Source organism: Tamandua tetradactyla, chromosome 14 (genome assembly GCF_023851605.1).
Source record: "Tamandua tetradactyla isolate mTamTet1 chromosome 14, mTamTet1.pri, whole genome shotgun sequence".
Taxonomy (NCBI): domain Eukaryota; kingdom Metazoa; phylum Chordata; class Mammalia; order Pilosa; family Myrmecophagidae; genus Tamandua; species Tamandua tetradactyla.
The window spans coordinates 83,600,853-83,622,158 of record NC_135340.1 but is presented as its reverse complement, the minus strand read 5'-3'; the positions used below and the strand labels follow the sequence as shown (position 1 = coordinate 83,622,158).

The 21,306-nt window shown below is 38.5% G+C and overlaps 1 protein-coding gene across 1 annotated transcript in view; it reads left to right on the top strand.

The window, feature by feature from the left end:
* LCTL (lactase like) overlaps nucleotides 1–21,306 on the top strand; it is a 38,656-nt gene that overhangs the window by 5,906 nt on the left and 11,444 nt on the right. The window contains exons 8-10 of the mRNA XM_077128285.1: nucleotides 1,185–1,239; nucleotides 1,333–1,494; nucleotides 12,555–12,829. Of these exons, the coding sequence (XP_076984400.1) occupies nucleotides 1,185–1,239; nucleotides 1,333–1,494; nucleotides 12,555–12,829 (492 nt within the window). The remainder of the gene's footprint in view (nucleotides 1–1,184; nucleotides 1,240–1,332; nucleotides 1,495–12,554; nucleotides 12,830–21,306) is intronic.

Here is a 21,306-nt window from a genome sequence, read left to right as displayed (position 1 = left end):
AGTGAAGGAAACCTTCAGAGGGATGCCGAAGTGACAGACCATGAGTTCCAAGGCTACAGGAAAGGCATGAGGCAGGGAGGAGATTGGGTCACATGAGGGGCCATGGAACAATGTGGGGAGAAGGGTAATGATAAGTGAGGGCAGCAGTGACACGAGGTAGGAGGCTATTGGTCTTGATGGCGCACGATCTATTCAAGCTGGAAGGCGAAGGGCCACTGGGCTCATGTGAGGCCCTCAACACATGAAGGAGAGCTATTCCTCACTCTGCAGGAAGCTTATGATTTCTCAAACTGTGAGTATATAAAGGTCAGAGTTCTGACGACATTTCAGGCTTTCTCATCTATAAAAGTCAGTAGACTGAATATATGTGATCCTAAGATCCCATTTCATTAGACAATCCCATGATATGATCAAGAATTCATTTTCTTTTTCTAGCTGACAAAACCAAGTATAGGGGGAGAAGGCTGATAAATAGGGGTTCTCTATGACTAACAGAACCTCCAAATTTTGTAGTTAATTCTTCTAAATCAGTGCTTCTCAAACTCCATCAGAGCAGCTTGCCTCAGAATCATCTGGATGGTTTAGAAAAGTACAAATTGCTGGGCCACCCTCCCAGAGCTTCTGATTCAGTAGGCCTTGGCTAGGAGCCAAGAATGTCTATCAAGCTCCCAGGTACTTTGACCGCACTTTGAGGTCCTCTGTTCTAGACTGTCTTCCCTCTTTCCTTGATACCAAACTAGCCTTTGAAATGATCTCTTAGGCAGATCATTTGAGTCACTGGTATAAAATTTAGAGAGAGTGCAGGTTAGTACATTTTAGATTCCTTTCTTAAGACTGTGCAAGGTTTTTGGTCTTTCTTATGGAACATCTATGGGAAAAGTACTGCTTAGTTGCTATAGAGGATAAAGAAAGATAAAATAAGGAACTTCTGTGTAAGTTTTAGAAATAAAGAATAAGAACCCAAGGTGATGTATGCTGGGATTAAGCCACGTTTCCCCCACAGTGCAAAGAAAATGTCTCAGGAGGTCAGAGGCAGTGAGATTATGGATTGAGATCATCAAGGCAAGACTCATGAAAATGGTAGATCCTCTAGAGTTAGAAGGGAGAAAGGCCACCCCACAGAGAAATGAAGGAGAGGAAAGGATGTATCAGGCACCTCGGATGAATCCCTATTCCTCTTTCAGGCCCACGCCCGAGTCTGGCATTCTTATAACTCCACGTGGCGCAGCAAGCAGCAAGGTGAGCATTAGCATGTCAACTGCTGAGGGCAGACGGGTGCCAAAAGGATCAATGTCATCCCCAACCACCCATTTTTCTTTCTTTTCTTATAAGGTCTGGTGGGGATTTCACTAAACTGTGACTGGGGGGAGCCTTTGGACATCAGGAACCCCAGGGATGTAGAGGCTGCTGAGCGATACCTGCAGTTCTCTCTGGGCTGGTTTGCGAACCCCATTTATGCTGGTGATTACCCCCAGGTCATGAAGGACCGTATAGGTGAGCCAAGATGTGTTTTTAAACTCCAGATACAAATAGGTATTGAAATGGCCAAAGGGCAGGGTGGCAGAAGAACACCCTGGAGCTTGGGTGAAGCACTCAAAGGATAACTCAGCCCCCAAGGAATTGAGAACTGATAACTTGAATTGGGACAGCAGGACCCCAAACCTGAAAATGGAGAATTTCAGAACCCAGGAAAAAATTCAGCAATTCCTTGGGCTGTAGTCTTTCATGCTCAGCTGCCTGCCTTCTCCATCCCACTCTACTCCATTTCAAGTGAAGCAGGGAACTCAGAGTCACAGTGGTGGCATTGAGGCTATTGCCAGTTCTTTCTACGTTTAAGAAACACTTGCCAAGCTCTGATTTCCAGTGTCAGAGAAGAGAATAAAGACAGGTAGAGCTCACAGGGCTGTATCAAGTTGGGATGTTTTTGACTGTCACCTAACAGAACACTCCAACTAAAATGACTTGAAAAGTAGGGTATCTATTATCTCATCTGAGTCCAGAAAAGGGTAATCTAGGTCTAGTTAACCCAAGCCTCAGGGATGTTTTTGAGAACCGAACCTCATTCCATCTTTCCACTCAGGCACCTTTAGCTAGCGCATCAACCTTGGCCATGAGATGATAGTAGCACCTATGCAGCAAATCTTCACAGAATGACACCCAGGGGCTGAAAAAAGGAAGTAGCCGTAATATGTTTTTTTAATTGATAAATCTCCACACACACACAGTCCATACATGTACAATCAGTGGCTCACAATATCATCACATAGTTGTGTATTCATCACCATGATCATTTTTAGAACATTTGCATCACTTCAGAAAAAGAAATAAAAAAGAAAAAAGTCATACATCACATACCCCCCCCATTGACCACTACTATTTCAATCTACCCAATTTATTTTACCTCTTATTCTCCCTATTGTTTATTTTTATCCGATTTTTTTTTACTCATCTGTCCATACCCTGGATAAAAGGAGCATCAGACAAAAGGTTTTCACAATCACACAGTCACATTATAAAAGCTCTATCGTTACATAATCATCTTCAAGAATCAAGGCTATTCCAGAAACCTCCAGGTGTGTCCCTGGTCCAGATAAATCCTGAAACCTAGCCCAGCCTCTCCAGAACATCAGATAGTTCCATCTCCCCACCCCATCCATATTAGTGACAGACCCTTCCAATATGAAAAATTTAGAATTGTCATAGCCCAAACACCCCTGAAGAAAGGGATGGAAAGATCAAGGTGATGATGGAGTTATACAGAGAATACAGAATTTAACAAATGAATATGAATGCTGAATCATTAAATTGATATCTCTTTTTAGTCTTCTATACTTTAGAGCAGCCAGAAGTAAAAACTTAAAACTGTGAAATTGTAACCCATGTCAAACTCTGAAATATCTTCTACAATTAATTGTGGTGCTGTACTTTGAAATTTATAGCTTCTTTGTACATATGTTATTTTTCACACACACACACACACACACAAAACAGAAGGGGAAAAAAAAGTCAATTGTGATGATAAAAAAACATTTAAGCCCTCTAGCCTCCTACATTCTGGAGCAGCTAGAAGGAAAAATCTGAGAGGATCGTACGGTAGCCCATGACAAACTCTGGGATCTGTCCTGTAACTACTTGTTGAAGAGTGCTTTGAAAACTATTGCCTTTTTATTTTTTTGCTTTGTATATATGTTATACTATAGTTAAAAAAAAAAAAAAGAATCAAGACTACTGGAACACAGTTCAACAGTTTTAGGTACTTCCCTCCAGCAACTCCAATATACCATAAACTAAAAAGGGATATCTATATAATGCGTAAGAATAACCTCCAGGATAACTTCTCAACTGTTTGAAATATCTCAGCCACTGAAACTTTATTTTGTCTGTTCTAATTTGCTAGCTGCCAGAATGCAATATACCAGAAACAGAATGGCTTTTAAAAAGGGGAATTTAATGAGTTGCTAGTTTACAGTTCTAAGGCCAAGAAAATTTCCCAATTAAAACAAGTCTATAGAAATGTCCAATCAAAGGCATCCAAGGAAAGATACCTTGGTTCAAGAAAGCCAATGAAGTTCAGGGTTTCTCTCTCAGCTGGAAGGGCACATGGTGAGCATGGCATCATCTGCTAGCTTTCTCTCCTGGCTTCCTGTTTGATGAAGCGCCCCAGGAGGCATTTTCCGTCTTCATTTCCAAAGGCCACTGGCTGGTAGAGTCTCTGCTTTTTGTGGCTATGACGTTCTGTCTTCCAGAATCGCTTTTATTCTCCAAAATGTTTCTTCTTTTATAGGACTCCAGAAACTTATTAAGACCTACCCAAATAGGTGGAGACATGTTGTCACCTAATCCAGTTTAACAACCACTCTTGATTAAATCACATCTCCAGGGAGATGATCTGATTATGTTTCAAACATACAGTATTGAATAGGGATTATTCTGCCTTTATGAAATAGGATTTAGATGAAAACATGGCTTTTCTAGGGGACATACATCCTTTCAAGCCAGCACATTGTCTCATGTCTCTCTTTCCCCTTTTAGTCAAGAAGGCTTTCTCAATCCCATGATGCTCATCCTGGGAGTTCTGTCCCACGTTTCTAGGAAGATTTACACCTCTGGGACTCATATCCCTCACAGGGAGGAAGGCAGTGAGTTCACCTGCTGAGTTAACTTAGAGCGGCCTCATCTGTGCAACAAGAGAGGTTCTCTAGGGATGACCCTTAGGCATAATTATAAGTAGATTTATCTTCTCTTTTGTAGGAATAAGTTTCATAGGGGTGAACTCCAAGATTGAGGGCTCAGCCTATTGATTTGGCTGTCCCTACTACTTGCAAGAACTATCAGGAATTCTCCAAATGGGGAAGTTGAATATTTCTTCCTTTCTCCCCAGTCTCCCACGGGGACTTTTCAATACTTCTTTATTCACTACCCAGATTACTCTGGGAAATATCAGGATATCACACTAATCTGTACAAACCAACAAGATCTCACACCATATTCAAGATTCTGTGTATTTATGATGTTCAAGTAAACTGACCATATAAGTTAAATTAAGTAATGTACTAACCAAAATACAAATTTTGATCAAATAAACATCTCTTCCTTTGGTATCACACAGAAGTTGAAGTCTTAAAATATGGATGATGTCTTCCTTTACCCTGTATTCTCATCTACCTTCGTCCTATCTAGATCAGCTTCATTCATACCTCTAGTTGAAGTCTGCTCTCTTTTTCAACTTTTAATACAGTTTCTGTGTGTCATATTTGTTTTTAAGAAGGAAAATATTCCTAGGAAACAGCCCCCACCCCCAGATGACTTCCTTTCATTCCACTATCTAGGGTCCCAGAGGCTAAGTGGCAAACAGGATTATCATAAAGGATATGGCCCTTTGGAAGGGAGTGAGTAAAAAACCAACGTTCTGCTGGCAAGAAAGAAGACAGGCATGGGACAGAAGGGTGAGGACTACTGAGTAGGCAGCCAGCAGTGTCTGGCCAAAGGAATAATCTGTGATTTGGAGGCATTGTTCCCTTCCCCATCTCAACCACACTGCCAGCAGCACCAGCAGCACCACCACCAACCCCCTAAAAAAGAGAGAGCGAGTGTGTTGTGGATGGGTTACAACTAAAATGGGTTACAATCTCTCACAACAAGACTATATTAGATGTCTACAAGAGAACTAACTGTTAACATTTCAAACATTTCCCTTTCTAAAGCACCATTTATCAACCTTATCTGGAATAGGAGCAACACCTAATTCCAACTGTGCCACTAAGCAGTGAGTGACTCTGGGTATGCTTCACTTCTTTAGATCTTTTTTTAAAAAATATTTTTACTGATAAACAATACACAAACACAAGCATTCTTAACATACAAACATTCCATATATGGTATACAAAGTGGCTCACAATATCATCACATAATTGTGTATTCATCACCATGATCATTTCTTAGAACATTTGCATCACTCCAGAAAAAGAAATAAAAAGAAAAAAGAAAAAAAGGCATACATACCATACCCCATACCCCTCCCTCCCATTGACCACTAGTATTTCCATCTACCCAATTTATTTTAACATTTGTTCCACCTATTATTTACTTATTTTTAATCCATATTTTTTACTCATCTGTCCATACCATAGATAAAACGAGCATCAGTCACAAGGTTTTCACAATCAACACAATCACATTGCAAAAGCTGTATCATTATACAATCATCTTCAAGAAACATGGCCACTGGAACACAGCTCTACAGTTTCAGGCACTTCCCTCTAGCCTCTCTAACACACCTAAAACTAAAAAGGGGATATCTATAAAATGTGTAAGAATAACCTTCAGGATAACCTCTTGACTCTGTTTGGAATCTCTCAGCCACTGACACTTTACTTTCTCATTTCTCTCTTCCCCTTTCAGTCAAGAAGGTTTTTTCAATTTCTTGATGCTGAGTCCCAGCTCATTCTAAGATTTCTGTCCCATGTTGCCAGGGAGGTCCACACCACTGGGAATCATGACCCACATAGAAAGGGGGAGGGCAGTGAGTTTGCTTGCCGTTTTGGCTGTGAGAGGCCACATCTGAGCAACAAAAGAGGTTCTCTGGGGGTGAGTCTTAGGCCTAATTTTAGGTAGGCTTAGTTTATCCTTTGTGGGGAACAGTTTCATATGAACAAACCTCAAGATCAAGGGAGGGCTCAGCCTATTGATTTGGTTGTTCCCACTGCTTGTGAGAATATCAGGAATTCTCCAAATGGGGAAGTTGCTTTTCCCCCCTTTCTCACCATTCCCCCCAAGGGGACTTAGCAAATACTTCTTTCTTCACTATTCAAATCAATCATCTACGTTCTTTCTGGTTTCGTTTGTGCCTCCAGCCCTCCTCCCTCTATCATTCTCACATTCAGCTTCATTCAGTGTACTAACATTATTGTGCTACAATTAGGTAGTATTGTGCTATCCATTTCTGTTTTTTCACAATCAGTCCTGTTGCACAATCAGTATCCCTTCAGCTCCAATTACCCCAAATCTACCCTATTTCTATCTCCTGCTGGCCTCTGTTCTTAACTGAAATTCTCCAAGTTCATTTATTAATGTCAGTTCATATCAGTGAGACCATATAGTATTTGTCCTTTTGTTTCTGGCTAATCTCACTCAGCATAATGTCCTCAAGGTCCATTCATGTTGGTCTTAATATATCATCTGAAAATGGAGGGATTAGACAGAATAATCTCGAAAAATCTTTTGACATTACTAGTTCTGTGACACATATACACATACATTCAAAGTCTTGAGGATAACATCCTCAAGATGCACAAAGGAAAAAGCTCTCATGCCATGCCATGCCTTGTTTCCTGCTGACACACCCCATCATTCACTTGGTGCACTGGCTCTCTTGGAACCCTCAGAGGCCCCTTCAGTTGCCAGGAAAGGATGGCACCAAAAAAGCTGAAGTGATTGTTTACCATAGAACAGCTCTTGGGCTTAAAACCAATAATGTTGGATCCCACTGATTACTAACTTTGTGATGATTCAAATGGAAACTGGGCTGAAGTTTTCCTTTGTAAAATGTGGAAAGGATTCCTTATTAATATTTTAAATAATAAGTTAATATTTTCTTCAATAGTGAAAGCTATTCTGCCTGAAACCTTCTTTATAGATTATTTTCAGGCATCTTAGAAGCATCCTTTATAATAAATGAAAATATATAGACAATAGTAATTCTATAGCACTGTCCAGTAGAACTTTCTGCAATGACAGAATGTTCTCTACACTCTATTGCTGCCCAGTAAAATAGCCACATGCATCTATTTAATTACAATTTAAAATTCAGTTCCTCAGTAACACTAGCCATAATAGTACTCAATAGCAACATGGGGCTAGTGCTTACCTTATTGGATAGTGCCAAAACAATACCTGGTGTTTTTTCTCAAGTCACTAAATATAAGTGAAAGTAATAACAAGCTAAAATTTTGGAAACTTTGCACTAATTTAATCTAAACTAATAGCCTTGTTGGAACTTTTTTTATGCTTATATTTTAGTCTAACTCAAGAAAATGTTTTTTCTTCACTGATCCATTAAAATTTTTTTTGCATAGATTCTACAAGAATGTGATTCAAGCTGTTAAAAGTACAAAGTGGGGGCAATGGGGACTCAGTGGCAGAATTCTCACCTGCCATGCCAGACACCCAGGTTCAATTCCCGGAGCCTGGCCATACAAAAAAAAAAGAAAGAAAATAATAAACATTTATTTAAAAAAAAGTACAAAGTGAAAAGTCAAGCCATCGGCCACACACACCCTCTCCCAGCCCCTTGTACCCACCCCCCCGACTCCTCCCATTGTCTCCAGAGGGAAGTAAAATTTCAGAGAAGGATTGTGCATGGGTGAGCGAAATCACTGCTCTTTGTTGTGTGTGTGCTTACTACATTAAATGCATATACTATATATACCACTGCATCTTTTTTTTTGCTTAAATATCTATACATATAGGCATTTTTTCCATGTTGGTAAAGTGCTGCCTCATGTGCCCTCATGGCTGCACACTGTTGTACTGATAGACAACCCTTCATTTATTTAATCAGTCCCTACTGATAGACATTTAAATTGTTTCCAATTTTTTGCTACTCAATTTACAATGAAGGTCCTTGCACATACATCTTTTCACACTTGTGAGGAAATGTACAGGGTAAACAGAATTGGACTTGGCTAAAAGGCATATACTTTTTTTTAAAATTCTTATTCTACAGGATAGACTCTATTTTAAGTCACAAGTTTCAATAAATTTTAAAATGCTGAATTCATGCAGTATATCTTTTTGAACCACAATGGAATTATGCCACAAATCAATAATGAAGGGAGAGCTGGAAAATTCACAAACATTTCAAAATCAAAATAACCACATTTTTCTAAAATAGTTTAAATTCAGATACCATACAATTCATCCAAAGTATATAATCAATGGCTCTAAATACAATCACAGAACAGAGCTTTCATTACCACAATCCACTTTAGAACATTTTCATAGCTCCAGTGGGAAAAAACCCCAGCCCTTATAATCTTCTACTATTGACACTTAGTATTGGTGTGTTATGTTTGTTACAACTGATGGGAAACAGTAATATATTACTGTTAATTATAGTCCATGGTTTGCATTAGGGGTATTTTTCGCCATATACTCCCTTATTATTAATGCCTTGGAATTCTGACATACTTTTGTTCTAATTCATGGAAGAACATTTTTATATTTGTATTATTTACCACCTTCATTATCTACAATTGGGCTCACTATACTATCCCTTGTTTCACCTTATAGCTTTCCTTCAAGTGATATAAGTAAACGTAAATTTACAGCTTAACGGAAAACTTTCCTCCTTGTCTTTCCTGAGATCAGGAAGACAAGGAGGCCCTCCATCAACATTTTTATTCAACATTGTGCTAGACATTCTAGCTAGAGCAATTAGGGGAAAAAAACCAATATGTGATGATACTGTGAACTAGTGATGGTATACTTTGGATGGTTTGTGTGGTGTGTGAATATATCTTAAAATTGGGGAGGAGGGGAGGGAAGCATGACTCTTCTATATGCTGTTTGCAAGAGACTCCTCATATTCAAACACACAAGTAAGCTGAATGTGAAAGTCTAGAAAAATAATTCCATCCTACCATGAGATGAAATAGACGTTCAGTCAAAAACTGTCTCAAGGGACAAAGAAGGACACGATATTCTGATAAAGGGATCAATTCAACAAGAAATAACACTTATAAATTTACATATAAATAAAACAGAAAAGACAAAATATAAGAAGCAAATACTGACTTATATTAAGAGATAGATGGTTACAAATTAATAATAGGACACTTCAACAGCATCACTCCCAATAATGAGGAAAATATCTAGGCAGATCAATAGCTAAACAGAAGATCTGAAGGATATTATAAACTAACTAGACTTAGAACATTTTACCAACTGAATAAAAATACTGCTGTAGTGCACATGGCTCATTTTACAGAATAGACATCATTCTACATGACAAAACAAATTTAAACAAATCAAAAATACTGAATTCATGCAGTGTATCTCTTCCAACACAATGGAAGGAAGCTATAAACCAATAACGGAGGGAACAATGGAAATGCACAAATATATGGAAATTAAACCACCACATTTATTTCCAAAACAGTCTGATACAGACACCATACAGGCCCTCCAAATTATACAATCAATGGCTCTCAGTATACAATTGATGGTAGTACAGTAAAATATTATTAACTATAGTTCATAGTGTGCATTAGGTGTATTCTCACCCATATACTACTATATAATAATAGGGTAGCATTGCAATTGCAGCATACATTTATTCAAATTCATGGAAAAACGTCCTTATATTTGTATTTGTATTATGAATCAACTTCATCTTCACAAGAAGGGTCTACAGACAATACACTCCCTTGTTTCATCTTTTGGCTTTTCTTCTAGTGATATACACAACACCAAGCTCAGAGCTTAATGGCAAAAGACTGAAAACTTTCTATCTAAGAGACAAGGATGACCGCTGTCAATACTTTTATTCAAAATTGTGCTAGAAATTCTATCTGGAGCAATTAGGCAAGAAAAAAGAAATAAAAGGAACCCAAATTGGGAATAAAAAAGTAAAACTTTCACTAATTGCAGTCCACACGATCCTATATTTAGAAAGTTCAGAAAAATCTATGACAAAGTTACTAGAGCTAAATCAGTTCACTAAAGTGGCAAGATACAAGATCAACATGCAAACATCAAGTGTTTTTAAAACAACTGGAGGAGGAACTGAAGGAAAAAATTCCACTTATGATAGCAATGGAAAGAATCAAATATCTAGGAATAAACTTATCCACCCAGTGTTAAACAACCAATAGATTAAAGAAGAAATCAGAAAGGAAATTAAGAAATACCTTCAGGTAATAAAAATGAAAACAAAACATTCCAAATCCTATAGGATGCAGAAAAGGCAGCGTCAAGAGGGAAAATTTATAGCTCTAAATGATATGATAAAAAAGAAGATAGATTTCAAATCAGACTTAAAACTCACAACTTCAGGAACTAGAAAAAGGTCAGTAAACCTAATCCAATGAGCAGAAGAAAGGAAATAACAATTAGGGTGGAGATAAATGAAACAATTAGGGTGAATTAAAAAATAGTTAATAAAACCAAAAATTGGTTCTTTGAAAAAAAATCAATGAAATCAACAAGGCTTTAGCTAAATTGACATAGAAAAAGAGAATGCAAATAACATATCAGATATACATGGGAGACATTACTACTGATCACACAGAAATAAGAAAGTTATAGGTGAATACAATTAAATATTATACATCAATAAATTAGATAACCTACATGAAAGGGACAAATTCCTCAATACACAAAAAAACTACTTAAAATGTTAGATTCAATTTGAAAGCATTTTGTTGAGGATTTTTGTGTATAAACTCATTAGAGTTTGGTCTGTGATTTTCTTTACTTGTAGTATTTTTACCTAGTTTTGGTATTATGGTGGTGTTGGATTGGTATTAATTCTTCTTAGAATGATTGGTAGAATTCATCTGTAAAGCTATCTCATACTGGACATTCTTTGTTGGGAGGTTTTTGATGATTTTTCAAACTCTACTTGTGATTTGTTGATGTCTTCTGTATTTTCTAGTGTCAGTATAAATTGTTCATCTGTTAGTAGAAAATTGTCCATTTCATATAAGCTGTCTGTTTTGTCGCATACAGGTGTTCAGAGTATTCTCTTATGATCTTTTGCATTTCTGCGGGGTCAATAGTAATGTCCTTCTCTCATATTTGATTTCTTTCCATCTTCTTTCTTATTTTGTCAGTCTACTTAAGGGTTTGCCAATTTTTTTAATCTCCAAGAAGCAACTTTTGGTTTTGTTGATTCGCTCTATCGTTTTTGTTTTTCTTAATGTCATTTATTTCTGCTCTTATCTTTGTTATTTCTTTCTCTCTGCTTGTTTAGGGATTAGTTTGCTGTTCTTTATTTCCTTCAGCTTTGTAGTTAGATTGTTGATTTTAACTTTCTTCCTTTTTATGCAGGTATTTAGGACTATTAACATCCCTCTCAGGATTGCCCTTGCTACATTCCATAAGCCTTTGTATGAGGCATTCTCATCTTCATTCATCTCAAGATATTTACTGACTTCCCTTTCAGTTTTTCCTTTGACCCACTGTTGATTATATAAGAATATATTTTTTAACATCCATAAGTTAAGGAATTATCCAGTCCTCTACCTGTTAGTGATATCAAGATATGTTCCATTATGATCAGAGAAAGTGCCTTGTATAATTTCAATTTTTTTTTGAATTTATAGAGACCTGTTTTGTGTTCTATCCTGCAGAATAACCCATGAGCATTTGAGGACAATGTATAATTTCACTGTCATGGGGTGCACTATTCTGCATATGTCTGTGAGGTTTAGTTCATTTGTCAAATTATTCGAGTTCTTTGTTTTCTTATTGATCCTATATCTAGATGTTCTATACATTGATGTGACTGGTTATATTTAAGTCTCCAAGAATTATTGAGATATGTCTATTTCTCCCTTCAGTTTGCCAGTGTTTGCTTCATCTATCAAAGGACATATACTTTTATGATTTTGGAAGATAGGATGAAATTGCCCAATATAGAGGTGCACCAGCTTACATTACAACAATAATATGAACATGTCTATGTGTCCCTACTTTTCCCTCCTCAGCCTTTCAATTCCCTTCCCAGAGGCAACCAAAATGACCGACTTTTGATATAAGAATAATATAGGAACAAAATTCTACTTTTTTCCAGGTGGCTACCTACTTGTTCACATGCCACTTACTGAGAAATCCATGAAAAAATAACTTTAAGCAATATAAACTTTTTAATTTTTTGGTTAGTATTCAAATATCAATTCTAGTTTGAAAGGCTAAGGTTATATTTTCTATGAAGATGAATCCTAAAGTCCAGGATTTGAATAACAGCTTATGTCAACTGCATATAATGGTACATATTAAAACCAAAATGATCATGAGAAAATAAAACAAATTCTATTTCTCTCTCTCAATAGGAAGAAAGAGTGCAGAGCAAGGCCTGGATATGTCGAGGTTACCAGTGTTCTCACTCCAGGAAAAGAGCTACATTAAAGGCACATCTGATTTTTTGGGACTAGGTCATTTTACCACTCGATATATCACAGAAAGGAACTACCCCTCCCACCAGGGGCCCAGTTTTCAGAACGATCGTGATTTAATAGAACTGGTTGACCCAAATTGGCCAGATCTGGGATCTAACCAGCTATATTATGTGCCATGGGGATTTCGGAGGCTCCTCAACTTTGCTCAGGTAATTATTATATTAAACTATTAAAGAACATTTTTTACCTTCTTAACTCATGTTCTTACAGCTTAAGCTCAGGTACCTACATATCAAAGTTAATAGCTGATAAGAAGTATACACCTGGATACTCTTACTTCAGCGCCTACTGAAATACAGATCGTACAGACTAACAACTACTATGAATATCTGTTTCAATGTAAACAATAACTTGGGCTAAAATTTTAACCTATATTTATTTTGCTGCCCTTCTCACCTGAAATAGAATATGTGGAAAAGAACAAGACTGAAGTTTGTTTTACTCTCTGGTGAGGCTGATTTCTTGAGAAAAATGTTCTGTCATATGAACTAGCCTCCTGCCTACATTCATCTCTAACTAGGTTTACTGATATGAACTAAATGCTAAATACACTTGATAAGAATGTGGGAGGCTTGAATATTTGCTCTTACATATGTCTTTGACTTCAAAACCCATGTACAAGTCAGAATTTGTAAGATATTCATTACTGAGAGATTGTGGCAAGATGGTGGAGTAGGAAGCTCCAGGAATCAGTCCCTCTGCCAAAGCAACTATTTAAACTCTGCAGGAATTGTCTGAATCAACTATTTTGAAACTCTTGAGACTAGTGGAAAACTGTACAATACCCAGGGAAGAGCCAGAGGAAGAGGCAAGTAAATTATATTAAATATCAGCAAATTTCTCCTTCTGGACAGCAGCTACCACCTACCATCACCCATCCCTCAACAGCATGGCAGGCAGTAGTGGGTACTGCAGCCTGGGCTCCTTGAGCAGCTTGTTAGTGCCAAGGTGGGCTATACGGACTTAGTCCTCCAAAACCTGGGTCTGTGTGGTCTGTTTGCTGATCACTGCTTTCGATCAGCTACTTCAGATTGCCGTAGGCTGGTTCTGAGGGTAGCCACTGATCCAATCCAATCACCCTCTGGCAAAAGCAGCAGAGGAGTCTTAAAAGAGGTGGTACTTCATTTTTTTCCCGTTTTTCCTCTTTCCATTCCCCATTTGGGAGCAAATATAGTTTTGAAAAGTCACAAATTGATGGCTCTAGCTCTCAACAAAAACAACAAAATGTAGCAATCCCAGAGGAGAGAGAAAACTAAACTTCCAGAGCGATAAAATATAATACTCAGAATGTCTGGTTATCAATAAAAATTACAAAACACACAAGGAAATGGGAAAGTATGGCCCATCCACGGGGTAAAGAAAAAAAAAAAAAGAAATTGCCAGAAATCATCCCTGAGGAGGCTCATATATTGGAATTCTTAGTCAAAGACTTTAAATCAACTGTCTTAAATATGTTCGATGAACTAAAGGAATACATATACAAAGCACCCAAGGAAATCAGGAAATTTGAACAAAATAAATAGAAATTATAAAAAGAAACCAAACAAATTTTGGAGCTTCACAGTACCATAATTGAAATGAAAAACTTACTGGACAGATTCAATAGCAGATTTGAACAGACAAAAGGAAGGATCAGTGAATTTGAAGACAAGGCCATTGAAATTATCCAGTAGGAGGAGCAGAAAGAAAAAAAAATGAGCAAAATGAACAAAGCCGGAGCAACCTGTGGGACACCATCAAGTATACCATACCTACATATACATCTTTGGAATCCCAGGACAAGAGAAGAGGGCTGACAAACTTTTTTTGAGTCTTAGATATAGCCCAGGTGTTTTAGTTTGATAGCTGCCGGAATGCAAAACACCAGAGATGGATTGGCTTTTAATAAAGGGGGAATTTAATAAATTGCTAGTTTACAGTTCTAAGGCCGAGAAAATGTCCCACTTAAAAGAAGTCTATAGAAATGTCCAATCAAAGGCATCCTGGGAAAGATACCTTGGTTCAAGAAGGCTAATGAAGTTCAGGGTTTCTCTCTCAAGTGAGAAGGCACATGGCAAACACAGCCAGGGGTTCTCTCTCAGCTGGAAGGGCACATGGTGAGCATGGCGTCATCTGCTAGCTTTCTCTCCTGGCTTCCTGTTTGATGAAGCGCCCCAGGAGGCATTTTCCGTCTTCATTTCCAAAGGCCACTGGCTGGTATCATCTCTGCTTTTTGTGGCTATGACGTTCTACTCTCTGGAAGGACACATGGTGAACACAGTATCATCTGCTAGCTTCCTCTCCTGGCTTCCTGTTTCATGAAGCTCCCCGGGAGGCGTTTTCCTTCTTCATCTCCAAAGGCTGCTGGCTGGTGGACTCTGCTTCTTGTGGCTACACCATTCTTCTCTGCTCTCTCGGAATCTCTTTCATTCTCCAAAGTGTTTCCTCTTTTATAGGATTCCAGTAAATTAATCAAGACCCATCCGAATGGGTGGTGACATGCCTCCACCTAACAACCACTCTTGATTGAATTACATCTCCAGGGAGATGATCTAATTATAGTTTCACACATACACTACTTAATAGGGATTAAAAGAAACAGGTGCCTTTACAAAATGGGATTAAGATTAAAACATGGCTTTTCTAGGGTACATACATCCTTTCAAACCAGTACATCAGGGTATTCTCTAGGGTTTTTAGGAATAGTGTTGGTGGGGTTTGGCATACAATGGCAATTTACATAAGAGTAACCTCCAGAATGACTCCTCCACTCTATTTGAAATCCCTTAGCCACTAAAACTTTATTTTCTTAGTTTTTTTGCATGGGCAGGCACCTGGAATCAAACCCAGGTCTTCAGCATGGCAGGCGAGAACTCTACAACTGAGCCACCATCACACTGCCCTAAAACTTTATTTTGTTCCACTCCTTTTCCCCTTTTTGGTCAAGAAGGTATTCTCAATCCCACAATGCCAGAGCCAGGCTTGTCCATGGGATTCATGTCCCACATTGCAAGGGAAACTTACACCCCTGGGACTCATGTCCCACATAGGCAGGAAGGTAGTTAATTTGCAGAGCTGGCTTAGAGAGAGAGGCCATATCTGCATGCCAATTAATTTAATGGGCAAATGTGTAAAATAACATTTAATATCTATGTAAATGGTCATACAATATATAAAGATGTAATCTGAGGCAAGAATACAGTGGGATGATATATTTAAATTACTAAAAGAGAAAAACTGCCAACCAAGAATTCTATACCCAGAAAAACTGTCCTTCAAAAATGAGGGAGAAATTAAAACATTTTCAGACAAAAAATCACTGAGAGAATTTGTGACCAAGAGACCAGCTCTGCAAGAAATACTAAAGAGAGCACTAGAGACAGATACGAAAAGACAGAAGAAAGAGGTGTGGAGAAGAGTGTAGAAAGAAGGAAAATTAGATATGACATATAAAATACAAAAGGCAAAATAGTAGAAGAAAGTACTACCCATACAGTAATAACACTAAATGTTAATGGATTGAACTCCCCGATCAAAAGACATAGACTGGCAGAATGGATTAAAAAACAGGATCCTTCTATATGCTGTCTACAGGAAACACATCTTAGACCCAAAGATAAACATAGGTTGAAAGTGAAAAGTTGGGAAAAGATATTCCATGCAAATAACAACCAGAAAAGAACAGGAGTAGCTATACTAATATCCAACAAATTAGACTTGAAATGTAAAACAGTTAAAAGAGACAAAGAAGTCTTCTCCCCCCTCTTTCTCCGCCGGCCCGCCGCGCAGCGCCAACGCCCCGCAGCAGCCGACCCGCCCGCGCTCCTTCTCCCCCCTCCTCCCCCTCCTGCTCCGGCCGCTCTCCAACCACCACGGTGCCCTCTTCCCCCACCTTCACCGGCTCCTCCACCACCAGCCTCTACAGCCTTGCCGCCCTCACCTTTCCTCCTCCAGAACAGCTACTGGGGGAGTGGAGATAATACAGAGCAGCTCCCGGAGCCACGAGGGAGATCAAAGGGACGGCGTACCCCATCCTGGAACGGCTGACTATCTGGGAGAACCAGCTCCGGTGAGATCACCAAGGGGCATGGGCTTTCCTGGGTGGGACGGCAAGCGACCGGAGTCCCTCCCTTCTACCTTCCCAGGCCAGCTGGTAGAATTGGACAGGCGGTCCCCTTAGGCCGCGGCGGCTGGTGCCCCCACCACACGAGGCCCCCCGGAACAACAGAGATAGTTGGGTCGGAAATCCCCAGACTGCGGAGAACAGTGACCGGGGGATCCCTTCCAAACACGTGACTCCCCCATCGGCTGGGAATAGTGCACTCTCCTGGGCTGCGACAGCTGGCGCCCTCCCGCCACGCTTGGTGCCCCGGGCCAACTAGCTAATTCGGCCGGACGCTCTCCCGTGCTGCGGTGGCCGGCGACCCTCCCCGCATTCGGAACCCCAGGCCAGCTGGCATTCTTCCAAGACGCTTCGGCTGCCGAACCTCCCCTACGGCGAGAATTTTCCAGAGTTAAAGGACCCACAGCAACTTTAACTGGTGGAACCCGTAGACAAACGTGTGCCACGAGCGCCACCTACTGGGCAGGATAAGAAAAACAGAACCCAGAGATTGCACAGAAAAATCTTTCAACCTGTGGGGTCGAACACCCAGGGAAATCTGACTAAATGCCCAGACGCCAGCAGAAGATAACGGATCACGCTCAGAAAATTGAACATATGGCCCACTCAAATGAAGAAACCAATAGTTCAAATGAGATACAGGAGCTGAAACAACTAATGCTGAATATACGAACAGAAATGGAAAACCTCTTCAAAAACGAAATCGATAAATTGAGGGAGGACATGAAGAAGACATGGGCTGAACATAAAGAAGAAATAGAAAAACTGAAAAAACAAATCACAGAACTTATGGAAGTGAAAGATAAAGTAGAAAAGATGGAAAAAACAATGGATACCTACAACGACAGATTTAAAGAAACAGAAGATAGAATTAGTGATTTGGAGGATGAAACATCTGAATTCCAAAAAGAAACAGAAACTATCCGGAAAAGAATGGAAAAATTTGAACAAGGTATCAGGGAACTCAAGGACAATGTGAACCGTACAAATATACGTGTAGTGGGTATCCCAGAAGGAGAAGAGAAGGGAAAAGGAGGAGAAAAACTAATGGAAGAAATTATCACTGAAAATTTCCCAACTCTTATGAAAGACCTAAAATTACAGATCCAAGAAGTGCAGCGCACCCCAAAGAGATTAGACACAAATAGGCGTTCCCCAAGACATTTACTAGTTAGAATGTCAGAGGTCAAAGAGAAAGAGAGGATCTTGAAAGCAGCGAGAGAAAAACAATCCGTCACATACAAGGGAAACCAAATAAGACTATGTGTAGATTTCTCAGCAGAAACCATGGAAGCTAGAAGACAGTGGGATGATATATTTAAATTACTAAAAGAGAAAAACTGCCAGCCAAGACTCCTATATCCAGCAAAATTGTCCTTCAAAAATGAGGGAGAAATTAAAACATTCTCAGACAAAAAGTCACTAAGAGAATTTGTGACCAAGAGACCAGCTCTGCAAGAAATACTAAAGGAAGCACTACAGTCAGAACCGAAAAGACAGAAGAGAGAGACATGGAGAAAAGTGTAGAAAGAAGGAAAGTCAGATATGATATATATAATACAAAAGGCAAAATGGTAAAGGAAAATATTATCCAAACAGTAATAACTCTAAATGTCAATGGACTGAATTCCCCAATTAAAAGACATAGACTGGCAGAATGGATTAAAAAACAGGATCCTTCTATATGCTGTCTACAGGAAACACATCTTAGACCCAAAGATAAATATAGGTTGAAAGTGAAAGGTTGGGAAAAGATATTTCATGCAAATAACAACCAGAAAAGAGCAGGAGTGGCTATACTAATATCCAACAAGTTAGACTTCAAATGTAAAACAGTTAAAAGAGACAAAGAAGGACACTATATACTATTAAAAGGAACAATTAAGCAAGAAGACATAACAATCATAAATATTTACGCACCAAACCAGAATGCCCCAAAATACGTGAGGAATACACTGCAAACACTGACAAGGGAAATAGACACACATACCATAATAGTTGGAGACTTCAATTCACCACTCTCATCAATGGACAGAACGTCTACACAGGGGATAAATAAAGAAATAGAGAACCTGAATATTACTATAAATGAGCTTGACTTAACAGACATTTATAGGACATTACATCCCACAACAGCAGGATACACCTTTTTTTCAAGTGCTCATGGATCATTCTCAAAGATAGAACATATGCTGGGTCACAAAGCAAGTCTTAACAAATTTAAAAAGATTGAAATCTTACACAACACTTTCTCGGATCATAAAGGAATGAAGTTGGAAATCAATAATAGGCGGAGTGCCAGAAAATTCATAAATACATGGAGGCTCAACAACACACTCTTAAACAACAAGTGGGTCAAAGAAGAAATTGCAAGAGAAATTAGTAAATACCTAGAGGCAAATGAAAATGAAGACATAACATACCAAAACTTATGGGACGCAGCAAAGGCAGTGCTAAGAGGGAAATTTATTGCCCTAATGCCTTTATCAGAAAAGAAGAAAAGGCAAAAATGCAGGAATTAACTGTCCACTTGGAAGAACTGGAGAAAGAACAGCAAACTAATCCCAAAGCAAGCAAAAGGAAAGAAATAACAAAGATTAGAGCAGAAATAAATGAAATTGAAAATATGAAAACAATAGAGAAAATCAATAAGACCAGAAGTTGGTTCTATGAGAAAATCAATAAGATTGATGGGCCCTTAGCAAGATTGACAAAAAGAAGAGAGAGGATGCAAATAAATAAGATCAGAAATGGAAGAGGAGACATAACTACTGACCTCACAGAAATAAAGGAGGTAATAACAGGATACTATGAACAACTTTACACTAATAAATACAACAATTTAGATGAAATGGACAGGTTCCTGGAAAGACATGAACAACCAACTTTGACTCAAGAAGAAATAGACGACCTCAACAAACCAATCACAAGTAAAGAGATTGAATTACTTATTCAAAAGCTTCCTAAAAAGAAAAGTCCAGGACCAGACGGCTTCACATGTGAATTCTATCAGACATTCCAGAAAGAATTAGTACCTACTCTCCTCAAACTGTTCAACATAATCGAAGTGGAGGGAAAACTACCTAATTCATTCTATGAAGCCAACATCACCCTCATACCAAAACCAGGCAAAGATATTACAAAAAAAAAAAAAAACTACAGACCAATCTCTCTAATGAATACAGATGCAAAAATTCTCAATAAAATTCTAGCAAATCGTATCCAACAACACATTAAAAGAATTATACATCATGACCAAGTAGGATTCATCCCAGGTATGCAAGGATGGTTCAACATAAGAAAATCAATTAATGTAATACACCATATCAACAAATCAAAGCAGAAAAATCACATGATCATCTCAATTGATGCAGAGAAGGCATTTGACAAGATTCAACATCCTTTCCTGCTGAAAACACTTCAAAAGATAGGAATACAAGGGAACTTCCTTAAAATGATAGAGGGAATATATGAAAAACCCACAGCTAATATCATCCTCAATGGGGAAAAATTGAAAACTTTCCCCCTAAGATCAGGAACAAGACAAGGATGTCCACTATCACCACTATTATTCAACATTGTGTTGGAAGTTCTAGCCAGAGCAATTAGGCAAGAAAAAGAAATACAAGGCATCAAAATAGGAAAGGAAGAAGTAAAACTATCATTATTTGCAGACGATATGATACTATATGTAGAAAACCCAGAAAAATCCACAACAAAATTACTAGAGCTAATAAATGAGTACAGCAAAGTAGCAGGCTACAAGATCAACATTCAAAAATCTGTAGCTTTTCTATACACTAGTAATGAACAAGCTGAGGCGGAAATCAAGAAACGAATCCCATTTACAATCGCAACTAAAACAATAAAATACCTAGGAATAAATTTAACCAAAGAGACAAAAAACCTATACAAGGAAAACTACAAAAAACTGTTAAAAGAAATCACAGAAGACCTAAATAGATGGAAGGGCATACTGTGTTCATGGATTGGAAGACTAAATATAGTCAAGATGTCAATCCTACCTAAATTGATGTACAGATTCAATGCAATACCAATCAAAATCCCAACAACTTATTTTTCAGAAATAGAAAAACCAATAAGCAAATTTATCTGGAAGGGCAGGGTGCCCCGAATTGCTAAAAACATCTTGAGGAAAAAAAACGAAGCTGGAGGTCTCGCGCTGCCTGACTTTAAGGCATATTATGAAGCCACAGTGCTCAAAACAGCATGGTACTGGCATAAAGATAGATATATCGACCAATGGAATCGAATAGAGTGCTCAGATATAGACCCTCTCATCTATGGACATTTGATCTTTGATAAGGCAGTCAAGCCAACTCACCTGGGACAGAACAGTCTCTTCAATAAATGGTGCCTAGAGAACTGGATATCCATATTCAAAAGAATGAAAGAAGACCCATCTCTCACACCCTATACAAAAGTTAACTCAAAATGGATCAAAGATCTAAACATTAGGTCTAAGACCATAAAACAGTTAGAGGAAAATGTTGGGAGATATCT